Source organism: Dysidea avara, chromosome 7 (genome assembly GCF_963678975.1).
Source record: "Dysidea avara chromosome 7, odDysAvar1.4, whole genome shotgun sequence".
NCBI classification, from domain to species: Eukaryota; Metazoa; Porifera; class Demospongiae; order Dictyoceratida; family Dysideidae; genus Dysidea; species Dysidea avara.
In genome coordinates this window covers 22,691,304-22,706,915 of record NC_089278.1, presented here as the reverse complement: position 1 = coordinate 22,706,915, position 15,612 = coordinate 22,691,304, and the positions used below count along the sequence as shown (strand labels likewise).

General features: G+C 38.2%; 1 protein-coding gene and 1 pseudogene across 1 annotated transcript; both read right to left on the bottom strand.

The window, feature by feature from the left end:
• Positions 1-171: 171 nt before the first annotated feature.
• Positions 172-6,542, bottom strand: LOC136259863 (protein NLRC5-like; annotated as a pseudogene).
• Positions 6,543-11,637: 5,095 nt separating this feature from the next.
• Positions 11,638-15,610, bottom strand: LOC136259682 (enkurin domain-containing protein 1-like). Its single transcript, XM_066053186.1, has 7 exons — positions 15,354-15,610; positions 15,095-15,252; positions 14,914-15,040; positions 14,222-14,289; positions 12,869-13,005; positions 12,677-12,813; positions 11,638-11,909 (listed from the first exon to the last, which is right to left on the bottom strand). Exons 1-7 carry the CDS (start codon positions 15,556-15,558, stop codon positions 11,749-11,751), a joined length of 993 nt encoding a protein of 330 aa, XP_065909258.1. The 5' UTR covers positions 15,559-15,610; the 3' UTR covers positions 11,638-11,748.
• Between the last annotated feature and the right edge of the window lie 2 nt (positions 15,611-15,612).

The window sequence follows — 15,612 nt, the reverse complement described above, 5'->3', positions numbered from 1 at the left end:
GAAAAAGACTGCATCATGCAGTGCCCCCCTAAAGAAGACACAAAATCAAAGATGGTAGCTAAGAATGGCTGCAGTGTTATTCTCTTGGCTGCCAGCACTTCTGCCTACAACTTTTTTTCAATTGACTTAGTTTTTAGGACTTAGTTTTTTTCAATTGACTTAGTTTTTATGATGTACAGTGAAGTCACGCAACTAATAACTGTATTTACGTTTCACTGGGATGGAATACATGGTGTCTTGTGCTAGTTAATTGATATAATTATTATCGTGATGATGTGAATATAGTTGTAATTAAAATAGTAAACCAAGGATGTACACTAAACTACTATTAAGTGTTATATACCCCAGGAGTGAACTGTTAACTTCTCTTGTATTCCTATAGGCTTCTTCGCTTTGTGTTGATCTCTACTTCTAATGATCTGATCTTGTCCACAACTCCTGGAGGGCATACTGAAACATATAGTACTTGTAAGGTATCATTGCTCTTTAAGGCTTGCACTATAGTTACTATGGCTAAATGCAGTTGCTATTCATCCCTAATTTCACAAGTGATTTGTTAACAGTTATGGCTGTAGCAATGTCATCAGCCACATCCAGGGCCGCCCACAGGGGGGGGGGGGGGGGGGGAACTGGGGCATTTTTCCCCGGGCCCCAGCCTGAAAGGGGCCCCAGGAGGCCCCATGAAGGGCCCCCTGAATACCTGTTTAAAAGATTGGTATACTCTAATAGAGCAGTCAGATCTAAATACTCTAATAGAGCAGTCACAGTATTCTTCAGAGGAGCAGTGTAGCAAGCTTATAGATAAGGAGATATGGTTGGTGATGGGTAGTTATTGTCATTGCCAGCAGGTTGTGACCTTTTTTTTATTATTATTTGTCTTCACCTTACAACTTGGGTGAAGGGCCCCACTTTTAACTCTTTGCCCTGGGCCCCTTAATTTCTCTGGGCGGCCCTGGCCACATCATCAGTAAATTTGTTCATGGTTATGTAGAGCCATTTCAATTTGTCAGTATTCTTCACTGCAGCAAATAATGTTCTGGTTGCAATGGAGGATAATGAAGCATAGCTCATGTTTAGTAGAGTTAGCATAGAGGAGGGGTGAGTCAACATAGTGTAGAGCTCTCCACTCTCCCAACTGTGTGATTATAAGCAATTTCCAACTCATGTACTTTACAGCTGAGGACAATGTTGCTGATAAAGGAGGAAGACAGACTGGTTAGACCATTATCACTCAATGACAACGTGGTAATAGTTACATTACATCTGTTGAGGTATTTGTGAATAATCTGGAGGCCGTGATCTTGGATATAGCATCTGTCCAAGTTGAACTCCACCCATTGCTTGTGGGAAGAGGATGCAAGGAAGAGTGTCTCAAGATCAGTTGCTGATAGGGTATAGTTGCAAAAATCAATATCTTTTTATCAAATATAGCAGCATTCTCAATAGATTTGGTCATACTGCAATCTCCAGCCTCCTTGAAGCATCGATATAGATGGAGACATTTTAACTTGTCATGATAGAATTCGCTGGAAATGATGATTTTATCATCTCCACCAGACAGAAATTTCTTAAAAGATGATCTTTGTCCTTTGGTAAGTGCAATATAAATAGTAAACATGTTTAGATGCAGATCACTCCAGAATTGCTTGCGAAGGAGACAAAGCTCTTCGTCTTCTTGAAGGTTAGTTATAATATGGTAAGCTGCTAGATATTCCTGGATAGTGAGGTGTAGGAAGTTAAAAGTTATTGTTTTCCCTGTAAGCCCAAAATGTTGTACAGCTTGTAATAGGCCAAAGCCATTAATAGCCTCAGGGGTAGCTACAATATCTGGACAAGCTGCTTCAATGTCTTCATGTGTAAATACCAGTTTGTTATTGTTAAGGGCCTCGAGTGAGAGCTTGGCTAGTTGCTCAACTATCTTCTTGTAGGGATCTGGTAGGGTTGTGAGATCAGTAATAGTATTTTTCAGTGGATGACCAGACTTGGCAAGATGTCGACAGATGGTTTGACAAATGAAGTGATGATGTAATTCGGTAGAACTATTGGGAAGGGAGATTCCCAGTTGGTAAAGAAATACGAGGTTGCCACACTAAGTGGAGCAAAAGAAATGTCACTGATAGCTGGATGATGGTAAAGGTACTGGGTGAGCTCTTTAATTTGGTGTGGTTTTCCCTTAAGTGATTTTTCAATGTAGTGTTGACGTTCCTGTTCAGTAAAACCCAAAACATCTACCCTGATAGCTGCTCGTTTCCGAAGACTCACCGAGGCATGTGGACGAGATGACACCACTATACCACAAAGTGGTAAAGTTTCTCGATTAAGAATATCAGCAATTAGACCATTTCTCTTTAGGTGCTCTGGGAATTCATCATAGCCATCAAAAAGAAGAGTTATACCTTTACCATCATTTGATAAAAGATAATCACTGCAAGTTTTTGCAATATCTTTAGCTCTTTCTTCTGTGTAGCCTTTGCAGAATAGTCTGAGATCACAGAGTGATGTAACTTGCCAAATGTTGGGATCACGAAGACAAATTGGCAGCACTATTTTAAACATTGGTAACAATACTTTCTGTCCCCATTGGGATGCAATATGTTTCAGTAAACAGATTTACCTATACCAGGAGCTCCTTCAACTAGTACAAAGTTTTGGCCATCACTTTTTTCTAATGGTATTAAGATTTCTGCAACTTCTTTAGTTACAGTGCTGGTATTGAGGACATGTTGTAATGTCTCAGTTTATGATGGTATTTGGGAACCAACTGATTACTAGCTACTGAGTCAATGTCACCTGTTTGAATCAGTTTGGCCATTTCACTGTCTTGTTCTTTAGTACGCTGCTCTTGATGTTGGATGAGAACTAGTGGTATATATTCCTTTGGTTGATCTGGTGGCCATCTGTCTTCATCAACAGCGTGTTGTGCATGCACATTCATCATGGCCACCCTATTGGATAACATAGAGACTGCCTCAGTTCCTACAGGATAAACAATATGGTGTAGTACATAATCACATAATCTGGAGAACACTAATTGTACCCACCTTTCTCAGCAGCTTGATCACTGGACACAGCAGGTGACAGGATAACACTCAGCAGTTTATTCCAACTAGCAGAGGGGTCCACTTCAAGTCGCGTCTCTAATATGGAATCACAACAAGGTTCGGCCCTGTCACGGTTGTCATATTTTATAATGTCCAGTGTTCCACTGGGTAGACCCAGTAGTGTTCCTATCACTCTCCAATGAGCAGCATAGTGTGGAGTGATGTGATTGTGGAGGTCCTTCAATAGTGGAGTACTGGTAGCTGTAGAAGATAAACAGTATATTATATATATACTATCACTGTGGTATTGTCAAAAACCTTTCTTCAGTATATTTTAAATACTAAATATAGGTACAGTGGTCCGTTGGCCATTGTATTCTGTTTCCCAAACAGTAGAAATGACTGTTCTATTATAGCATTTTGTTTGCTCTGTATAATAAATGAGCTTCATTTATCTGATGATCTGAATGCACTTACGCCGAATAGAAGGACCACTGTAATGAATACTGCACAAAAATAATACTGTATGTAGTAAATCGCTAGGTAAAAAAAAAAACAAAAAAAAAAACAACTTTTTATTCACTGCTATACCCCTACTGTAAATACATAATGCCACAACATCTTAATTCATCGGTATTTTCAATATTGTGGCATCACAGTTTTAGTTTTGGGCCTCAATAATATATAGTAGCTATTCTGGGCTTGTTTATACCTCAGCATGATTATATTGGTATACTGCAGAGCCCTAATATAACAAAATCTCAGGACAATATCTGCAGACTAGCAGTACAGGCTCACACTCAAGAGTGTCTGAGGGCAGCTCAAATTGCACGGGATATATGCAGTATATGTGACATGGGCCTGTGAAAATAGGGCATGTGGGCACAAGATTTTTGCCTACTTTTTCAAAGTTTCATCACTCATTACATTTTGTACCATTATGCTATGGCATTTCAATTTTGAATGCTAAGTAAGAATTTAATTGGCACAAGTTACAGAATGCAAATATTTTGTTCTGGTGCTGAGATATTACTTGTAGAGTGATGGGGTGTAGTTTGTGCCCACATGCCCTGTTTTCGCAGGCCTGGTCACATATATACCTTGTTAAATAATTTTTTGCTAGAAATAGTATAACTTGTTAGTTCTATTTGTAGTTGATATCACAAACTACTTGAGAATGAATAAAGGGGAACTATTTAAAACTCTCCCAAAAGTGTAGTATGAGTGCAGGACCTGCACTCCCCAGATCAATGTACTCTAATAGAACAGTCATGCATTGTAATAATAGAACAGTCGAGACTCAAGTACTGCATGGTTTTGCTTTTATCTTATTTACCAGTTAGGCACTGGAGGGAAAACACTGTGGAAGCAAGCCTGTATGAGATAGGAAACTTTGGCAAAATCTCAGGCAAAAAATCGTTGTGCTTTGGTAGGAAAAAAAGCTTGGCAAATGAAAGGATAATTTTCTGAATACGTTTCTACTATAAATGGTAGGTGTACTCTAATAGAGCAGTCAGTTTCAGGTAACATCCTGTATGTCTAAAAGTGATCCATACTATATAACTGCTTGCGACATCCAAGAGCTAAAAGTGAGACTAGTTGTGGCCAAAATGCTGTGAAAGTCTGGTAAAATGTTAAGACAAGCCTCGAGACAAGCATAATACTATTTGCATACTAGAAATCAAAACTGATGCATGGCTTTAAACTCTGATGATGAGATTTACAGTCCTTAGCTAATTAGCTTAGATAACTAGTTTTTACTCTGAGAAGATACCTTAATATTATTTTATATTTCAAACACTGGCTGATGTCCCTGCCCTTCCCTGAGTGATATATGTCAGGTTTCTGGTGTGCACTTTAAAGTTCAAAAGAGGATTACAGCTGAAACCTCCTCTCCTTAATACGTCCAAGAGTTCTTTTGCTGATTACTGTTCCTTTGTTGCTAGTTTATATCAATACACTGTGAATATAGCTATATTATCTCCCCCTCGAATTTCCCGTAGACACATTACCAACTTTGTCTGTAGAAAGAGGGACATGACGTTATGGTAAAATAATGTATTACAAACATATGGGAATGCAAATTTGTGACCGAATTTTGGAAAATCAACCATATGGGTGCATTTGATACTTAAAATATTTAATGACCAAATAACAAGCTATATAGCACAAATCTACTTGTTAATGATTGTAAGCCATTCTCAATAACTTAAATTACTAGAAAATTCTAGAAATATTTTTATAATTGTGGACTGCTCATAACAGTAACCCACTAAACTTGAAAATTCTAATTATTTTACGTGTGCCCATATGGGTGATTTTCCAAAATTCAGTCACATTTAAGGTAACATGGTGCAGCAGTGAAAAGACTGCTACTGTTAAATAGTATCAAAAGTTGTCAACCATCTATTAATATATGATTTAGCATCAGAAAATCAGGAAAATATTGGTGTTGTCATCTGGTAATTTCAGTATTTATACAATATTGCATTTCTAATACAAATGTACTAGAAATGCAATAATATTATTATAAAATACTGAAATTTCCAGGTGACAACACCAATATTTTCCTGATTTTCTGATGCTAAATCATGTAGTAATAGATGGTTGACAACTTTTGATGCTATTTAACAGTAGCAGTCTTTTCACTGCTGCACCATGTTACCTTAAATTTGCATTCCCATATGTTTGCAATACATTATTTCTCCTTTTTTAATCATAGCCTTATGTCCATCCAAACTTGGTAATGATTAGACTATATGTCTACTGACCAAATGATGTTTAATAAGCACACGTACCATATTTGACTGTGCTGAACTGTTCTAGTGGCTTTGTTTTTTATACTCTTGTCCATGTTTATCATTATGAAACAATATGTCACCGATCGTGAGCTGTTTCGATCCAAGGGCGTGGCTTACTGTCCACACACTACGAGTCACAAAATTCAGACTGAGGTGTCACCCGAGGCCGCGATGTCGCCCTTGTACAACGAGATTTAGACTATGGTACACATAGTATGCTTTAAGGTATGGTCGTTAATGAGGTATTTAAAATCCAATAGAGGACTTGCACGCGTGAAACAATGGTTGCTAGGCAGACATGTTTCCGGACAACTTTCTATGGCGCATATTGGGTCAGAACATAGATAATATACCCATCTATGGTCAGAATGAAGGTAACGAGATTTATTCACTAAGCGCTGGGTATAGTGGCACTGTGAAGCAGGGCTAGTTTCGAAATTAAAGATCTTATCATTGGCTTTGTGAAATAGGTGGCTATTGTAATGATAAGGTATCACAGGCTTTTTTGCCTTCTTTCCTTTTACACATAGCTAATAATAATAATAATAATTAAATTTCGATACATTACTCACCAATTCTAACTTCTTCGATTTACAACACAACTCAACACTGATTCGCTTCATTACAGCCTGTACCAAATCCTGAGAAAGTGCTTTTCAGCCACAACACTGTCCCGAAACATGGACGACGGCTACGGTTGCTTAGCAATTACGATGATTTACGTCACGCTGCAGGTCCTCTATAGATACCCGCGGGTAGTGTTTATTCTAGGGCTGTTGGGAGGGGAACTTCCCCCCCCCCCCTCCCCTAAAATCTCAGACTCACCCTCTAAAATTGTGAGTGACTACTGCACTACACTTTGGTTAAGCCAAATTATACATCAAGATTATTTACTGTCAATTCCTCCTCATTTTATTTCAATGACAAGATCCACCAGACTATATCACCCACATCGTTTTATTCTACCAAACTCATCCACCTATTCATGCCAACAGAGCTTTTTCTCCAGATCAATTAAGGATTGGAACAACTTACCATCTTCCATCATTGAGAGCAACAATATTGACTCTTTTTCAGCGGAACTGCAAACATTGTATAGAACTCAATAACTGTAATCTTTGTAACTACGTAGCTAAATTCATTTTATGATTGCTTTTCTTTTCCTGAGCATATCAGCTGCGCTGTCTGCTCAGTAACAATAATAATTAATAATTGAATGACACATGAAACTTATCAAAAATGCTCTCAGATTCAATCTCAGAGTGGGAAATTTCCCAGGTTAAAAATTGCCTCTCAGATACAGTATTATATCAATTTTAAAAAATCTCCTAGTATACAACTAACAAAAATTCATGCATAATTATAGTGATGGCTATTCAATATCTGAGAGCCAAAGTTTACCCAGTATAGAAAAATCGCATGCTTATTTAACTCTTAAAATTGTGCTTAAATTCAATCTCAGAAAGTGTAAGTTTGTAAAAATTTCTGCTTCCAAAATAGCATGCACAGCCAGCACAAATACCCCCCCAGATTCAATATCAAAAAGCTTGATTAAAAAAAAAATTGTTTTGCTATAACCATGAAAATGCCTTAGTATTTAATTTCAAACACCCTAAGTATTGAATATGTCTTGAAGACATCCACCCATGCAGATCTTGTAATTTGCTAGTGCTTTGTGGTATCATACGTACAATTATGGTCAATACTCTCACGCAAAGTGTAAAGATTCAACACTTGATATGTCAGTACATTATTAATAGAATTTGTATACATGCAGTTGCATATGGTTGTCCTAGGTATTAATTACATCATTTTGTCATCACTACTATGCACTCATGCATCAAGCTCTACCAACCATACCATCTGGCTTCACCCAATCACAAAAATCTAAAGCAACACTCGTGACACAGCCTTAAATGACTAACCAGTTTGGCAACTATTTCAACTGTTTTATATAGTTGTGAACTTGGACAACTATATATGCTGACTTTCACCTGGTCACCCCCCAAATTCCTGATTCCCCCCCAAAGGAGAAATCCTAGAATAAACACTGCCCGCGGGTAGGTATCTAAACTGGTTAGACACCCATGATATTTTTGTCACATGCGTCACGTGTTTAGCTGGATTCCAGTCACAATAGCCATATGATCACTAGAGTATGAAGAAAACATTGCTGGATAATAGGTGTATTCATCTAGGAAACCTACCAGTGAGTTGTTTTAACACTATAGTAGCAGTCAACTGGAAAGAGTGGAGCAAGTACTTCAGAATGGCCTTGAGGAGGTTTCTAACTGGATGTCAGTGAATGGATTTAAATTGAACATTGATAAATCAGTTTGTATGTTGATTGGTACACGACAAAGAGTTAGTGGTGGGACTTTATGCTTGTCACTAAATGACAGTATGTTGAAGCAAGTGACATCAACCAAGTATCTAGGTTTGTTTATAGATCAATATTTAACGTGGCAAAATCATATAGATTATGTTTTGAAAAGAGTGAGGGGAAAAATCTACTCTATTAATCGCCTAAAACCTCCTCCTACTGTCAGGAAGTTACTGTACCAAGTGTATCTTCTGCCCATTCTAGAATATTGTGATGTGGTGTGGCAACCAACAAATGCAAACCAAACTAGACGTTTAGAAAGATTTCACTCTAAGTATATTTCTCTTTGTAATGACTCATCTATCTCAGGACAGTCCCTTACTGAACGACGCAAGTTTCATACCATTCTACAAACTTACAAAGTATTGCACAAGTTGGCTCCAGATTATCTCCATGGCATATTTGAATATGCTGTTAATGTTACGGGACGTATCAGCAGAAATGCTCATCGCTTGTTTGTTCCACAGCTACGGACTAATTATGGGAAAAGAAGCTTATATTACAGAGGTACTATATTGTGGAATGCTCTGCCAGCTGCTTTGTATCACGCATCAACTTTATTTCAATTCAGGAGTAGCTATTTAGAACAATATAATTGTAGTTAATATTAATTATTTGTAAATGTATGTAGTTTTATACATGTATGCTGTATACAGGGCGTAGCTGAAAAACAGCTTTGCTGATGCTACCTTCCCTGTTTAAATAAATTGAAAAAAAAAAAACAAAAAAAAAAAACACTAGACTAATTCGATCAGGAGCCGCCATTATTGGCAGTGACCAGAGCGGGGGCGGATCCAGGGGGGGTTCAAAGGGTTCCATGGAACCCCCAGCCTCTCTTACTCGAGATACTCTAATAGAGCAGTCAAGATCGAGATACTCTAATAGAGCAGTCACAGTATTTTATTAAATGCTATCCCACTAGGAACCTGTGAGAAGGCTATAAAGCCTGTGAATACAGGGAGTCTGAAACATGTAACTATTTATTTATTGTTACTGGGCAGACGGCAATTGCCGATGTGCCCAGGGGGGCAATCAACACCCCAAAGAAATCACACATACACATAAGATATACAGCAAACAATTAGATAGACAATAAGTAATTAGTACATGTATCTATGTTTTTTCTGATTCTATGACAGATACTGGCAAGCTGTTCCAATCTTTGATTGTTTTTGGAAATAAAGAATGTTGGTTATAACTGGACCTTGTACTGGGTTGGATAAAGTGGTGAGTGTGGTGGTGTCTGGTGGATCGTTGAGTTGGCAAGAAATATGGTGGAATGGATAATCCTGATAAGTTGTTGATCCCTTTATAAAATTTTTGTAGTCAACCAATTCTTCGTCTAGATTCAAGTGACGGCCAATCCAAAATCTCTAGCATATCAGTATTCTTAAGGGGAGCAGTGTAGTAGGCTAAGTGTGGAGTTATAAATAAGGAAATATAGTTGGTGAGGGTGTCTATGGTGAGGGGCAGCTATTGGATGACCTTTTTTTGGTCTTTGACTTACAGCCAGGCTGAAGTTGCAATTCCAGAGTGGAACCCCCCTGTCTGGATCCGCCCCTGCAGAGCCGTACGAGCCATAGTCTAAATTGGTTATCGCCCAAATCCACGCTATCTTCGCTATTTTAGAGACCTTCGGAATGGCACATAATCACCTCGGGCGAAACCTACACTTACAGATATTATTTGAGATTTAGAAATTTTTCTCTCCGGAGAGTGGGATTTCAAAATTAATTGCTTGGTACACAGAACAGTTAAAGGGGTGGGTAAAACTGCATGTGCGTATGTAAAAGCAATGAAAAATAATAGTGAGAGATAGGTGGGTAAAACTGGATGGGAGAGGGAGATCACGTAACTTTGTCGTAAGCTAAATGTAGCATGCAAGACAAGTGAATACACTGTAACTTTTGGGCAGCTTCTTGCTAGATACTTCCGCCACCGTATTTAAACACATAAAATTGACATAAAGGGGGATAGTGCACTTTTCCAGCAGTTGAGGATGATGCTACTGATGAAGGAGGAGGGTAATCTGGTGAATCTAAGCTGTGCATCAATGACAACCTGACATCACTAGCCAGCTACATACTTATGGAGGCTATGTTGATCTTTTCATCTTCCCCAGACAGGAAAATTCTTACACAAGAAAATTACTGTGATGATATCACAAAGTCAGCCCCCCTCTCTAAATACTACTGTCTTTTAGTATAGCTAGCCAAGTGTAACATAAAGAACATGTTTACATCAGAGGTGCGATCACTCCAGAATAGCTCACAAGTTCTTCATTCCAACAAGGTAGAGCATTTAATAGCTATTTATGCAAAGTTAAATTGCAGATTAAATCTTTCATCACGTCACGACCTACTCAAATCCACCCTCTGATCACAACTGAGGTTTTGTACACATTCATGCTGCAAACATCAATGAGTGTTAACCTGTGTCCTAGTGATATCCTGTAAGGGACTCTCTCATTATTTTACATGCATATTGTTAACCCAAGTAGGGCTGAGCGGTATTGAAATTTTACTATCACAATATATCATGGAAAAAATATCACGATATTATTAATTATCACGGCATTTTGACAGATGCTCTACTATGAAACTACACCTACCTACACAAGTGATACAACCTGCAGCAACATGAATGGATGTGCAAAATTACATGTTTTTATTTATTTAATTATTATTGCTTTACAACACCAGGTGCAAGATTACAGAATTAAAATGATTGTACAAAAATAGTGTGGTGGTGTTGAGGGTCAGATGGCAACATGTGCCGACTGCCCTAACTAATTACTTATAATACTAGTTAATTACTTAACTACAGTATGTACATGGAATGTACCATTCATTGAACTATACATGGAGATATAGACATTAGGTAGACCTACAATTAAGCATGGTGAGGATGTGTCACACCCATGTGCACGACATAAATTCAGGAGTCCTACAGATTCCCATACATGAATAAATGACTGCAAAAAAAAGCTCATACTCAATTTTGCATCACCCATGCACATTTATTACAATGCTAACTGTGCAGAAATATTCTTTCCTCAATAAAAATCCAAATAATAAAGTCCCTTTAGTAGCTACTTTCGTATTTGCATGAATACTTTATTAGAGTTACTTGACTGCTCTATTAGACTATATAGGTGACTGCTCTATTAGAGTATCTCGATCTTTCCTGGAACTAAAACAGCAGCACCATGTTTACAGTAGTTAGCTAATACGAATATTATTGAACACCGCAGTAATCACGATACCGCTGTATCGTTTCCAAGAATTCTTGACGATACTGGTATCGATAGATCGGAATATCGCGATTTTACGATATAACGGAGATATCGCCCACCCCTAACCCCAAGTGTAGCATAATCGCAGGTAGACATGTGTAGTTATGTCAAGAAGACTGAATTCAGCCACGTTCCATGGTCAATGCATTATTTCAAAAGAATTGCAATTACACAATTAGTTACAAACAGGTGTGTGGGTGGGAGGTGCATGACACACAGGGGGTGGGGCTAGGAGGATAATTTTACAAACACTTTAGGTCTGGAGAATATTCTGATGGCATCATCAATCTCAGCTAGCTTGTTCTCCAGTTCAGAGCGTCGGTTTTGTACTCTCAGAGTGTCACATCTTATTGGTAGTGACTGTAGTTGTTTAGTCAGCTCCGTGTGTTCTGGGGGAGAATAATACATCATCTGATGACATGACACACTTGCACGCACACACACTTTAATCTGAAATATCCAAGCTGTGAAAAAGAGTGCGGCCTTCAAGTATGGCTCATGAATAAGATCTTAACATCAAAAGTAGCGACAAAAGAGTGACTGTAGTGATGATATGCCTAACAGAAATTGATTGGCTACCACCTTCGATGATACAGTAGCTATTGTTGAAGTCCATATTTTTTTTCACAGCTTGTTTTGGATTATTTTTGTATTACACCACATCACAAAACCAGTCTACATCTGAATTTAGGACATGCTTTTACTTTTTTCCTTTCAACTAAGATGTTTTGGGTTCTAAGAACATTTCTCCTGAATGTTCTATTAGAGCATGACTTATTTGAGAGTTTCTTGATGACAGTTAACATATGCATGGTTTCTTCTTCATATTCATGCCTAACGGACTAACCGCTTACAGAATTATCTTCTAAAAACTGAGTGAACTATCAAAGTATAACCTGGAATGGAAATCCAACTGACAACAATCACACTTAGAAAATTGTACACAGATAAAACATGTGTGAGATGTTTAGAGAATACAATGAACTTTGAAAACATGTATCTCAGAAATGGCTGAAACAATTTTCCAGAGTGATAATGGTTTGCTTACATCCCAGCATGATTGAGTGAAAAACACATTTTTGGTTCCTGCATAATACACAATTGTCTGTACTGCCTTCCCTTGATCTCACAACACTAGAGTAATTGATTGACTCACTGTCTTCCAATAGTTGTAGGGTGCTCAGTCGTTCCTCCTTTGGCATCAGAGCATGGCCAGGTGGTATGCTTGGATCAGGTAGGCTGGCGATCCGTACCTCTTCAGCATGACGCCATGACTCCTGCCTGTCCAACAAGCTACAGGATGGCGTGACATGATCAATGCACATAATATATGGATGAACACACTCACTATTGAGGCACAACACCTCGCTGGTATCCAGCATACTCCATGGCTTTCTTGGCCTCCAACACATTGAGCCTTTCAATGGACGGTGACCGGCGGATCTTGTGCTTTCTAGCATCCCTGATGTTAGCAGAAATGTAATTCTGTATAGTGGAACAATGTTGTCACCATGTTTCAATACAGTAGACCCTCAGTTAACCATACCCAAAATTTGAAATGACTGTTCTATTAGAGTGTTTTGAGAAGTGTATGTTCTATTAGAGTATTTTCAACAAAGCTCTGTATATAAATGTATATGGGCTTCAGTTTTCCAAATAATTCACATTACATTTTACCATTGCCTAAGACCATTTGGGGTTTGGATAACCGAGAATCCACTATACAGCCAAGCTGTGGAAAAGAATGTAACTCGTGATGCTTTCATTTTAAAACTGACTGACTTGTGTGCTAACTTTTCACAACTTTGCTAATCCTGAATCTGCAGCCTTTTTCATAGCTTGGGGACAACATAAACTTAGTTTCTCATCCACCAATACTACTCAAAAAAGTAATGTGGGTGGGTGGATTTGATTTTATCAAGTTACTAACTTCAAATCAGCCACCATTGGTACAAGAAAATAGTGATGGTGATGCAGCAAGGAAATAGCAAAGTGGGAGAGGATGAGAATTGTTTACCTGGCCTTGGTAGTAAAAATCCTGTAGCATTGACTTCATTTTCTGAACGTTCTATTAGGGTGACTGTACTACATGCTTGTTTGTTTGTGTGTGTTGTGTGTGTGCATGTGTTTTAACTCAGATTAATAACTAATCTATTTAAATATCAGCTCGCTTAGTTAAGTGGCTTACGTGGTATGGGAGACAACAAATTATTTGTTATTCATAAAAACTTGGTTGCATGCTGACCATTTCCTGCTGTCTTTCAAACTATTAGAAAGTACTTTATGATAGCTTGACTAGTGTTTATAGATTTTTATACAACTCGTTTCTTCAATTGTTTAATCTTGTAGGTGTCATGAAATTGTCAATCAGTCAAATCTCTGTAAATGCAAATCAGATTTGCACAAAAGTTGTTGCCCTTGGACTCTTGTTACATGTGCAAAATTTTAGGATGATTTCTGATGGTTTTTATAATGTGTGAAATAAAGCAACTTTTAATAACCACATGTGGGTAAGACAGTCTTGGTAAGTAAACTACCCTACCACTTCATTGTTTCATTCAGTTATGCACAAGCTACAAGCACCTTATTATTAACTCTTGCTACAAGTGTGTCAAAACCAAAGATTTGCAATTCCTTTTAATAGCACACTGGTACTTGGCCGCACAACATACTACTGTTGAGCACTACATCATGAGCTCACCTTGTCTGGTAGTGGAGCAGATGATGGTCTGTGTGATGTTACTGCTTGTGGTACATGATGAGTGTTCTCTGCAACAACACCATGTGACAATGTTAAAATGTAGCTCTAGTATGCATCCATCTGTGCACACATAAAGTGATGTCACAAAAAAGCAAAGAGCCAGAAAAGTAAGGAACACATTTAACAAACTAGCTAGACAATAGTGTGCTGGTATGTATGGAAATATTCTGTTCACTCTTTAGCACACAAACTCAGGAATATGTGCTCATCTATGTACTATGTCTAAAACAGCATGAGACCACTAAACAAACTAACTTGTTAAAATACTGTCTAATTGTGTATTGTTACATTTGACTGTGAAGTTCAGGCATAACTTTAGTCTTAAGTACATGAACCATCTTTCATGTACATATACCCCTCATAGGCAACCGATTGGCATGTTTCCTAATAATTATAATATGCATTACACATAACACATGTAATCGATTGATCACTCACCTCACCTCACCTCACCTCACCTCACACACTCACTCACCACACACATCATTAGTGTCATTATTAACATTACATACACACAACAACAACACAATTAACATCAAATCAATTACCCTCAGTGTTAATAGGCTCAACTACTTAATTATCACACTTAGTAAACCATTTGATCAAATGTAGTTGAACTCTAATAGAGATACCTTTATTTTTAACTGGATGACGTGTTGACATAGGCCGTTTCCTTGGAGCCATAAGACGATCAGTGCTAGACGTCCGCTCATGTGATACTGTGGAGGTGGGTGGTAATTGTAGTTCTGGTACAACTGGCTGTAGCCGTGACAACAATAATATACAACCCTTCCTACCAATCACACCCCTTACTTTCATGTACATCGTCACCTTTGCTGGTACGTGATCATACTTGTCTGGCCTGTAAAGTGGTTTAACTGGTTTAGTCTGTTCTTCCTGTTTTTGCTTGCACTTGGCTTGTATTTCTCTCATTCTCTTGACATTGTCCTTCACGTGATCTTTAGCAGCAGCTAATGAAGGAAGAGACTTAATAAGAAACCCTTCAGGCAATACATTATACAATCTACGACATCCCTAAATACATTTACCAAGATTGCGTTATAAAACTCACGTTTACACCTTGGGGTTCGCGACTCTGACACGCTAAATAATCGAGCAATAGTTCCATTGCGACTCATTGAAGCATTCCTTTCTGCCTCCGGTCTGACACGTCCGCGCGGCGCATAGTGGGCAGATTCCCGCTCATGAAACTGGCTGGAAGTTCCCCATTCTCCAGGGTCGTTGGGAATAGGACTGCCTAGTCTCCTCGACACCATATTTACGAGTTACCTTGGTAATGGATAAAATTTTGCACTATTTCAACAAATTCA

Coding starts and splice junctions, on each gene's coding strand:
- LOC136259682 (XM_066053186.1), bottom strand. CDS start 15,558: ATGGTGTCGAGGAGACTAGGCAGTCCTATTCCCAACGACCCTGGAGAA. Junction 12,814..12,868: donor CGAGGTGTTGTGCCTCAATA/GTGAGTGTGTTC, acceptor GCCATCCTGTAG/CTTGTTGGACAGGCAGGAGT. Junction 11,910..12,676: donor CCTACAACTATTGGAAGACA/GTGAGTCAATCA, acceptor ATTCTCCCCCAG/AACACACGGAGCTGACTAAA.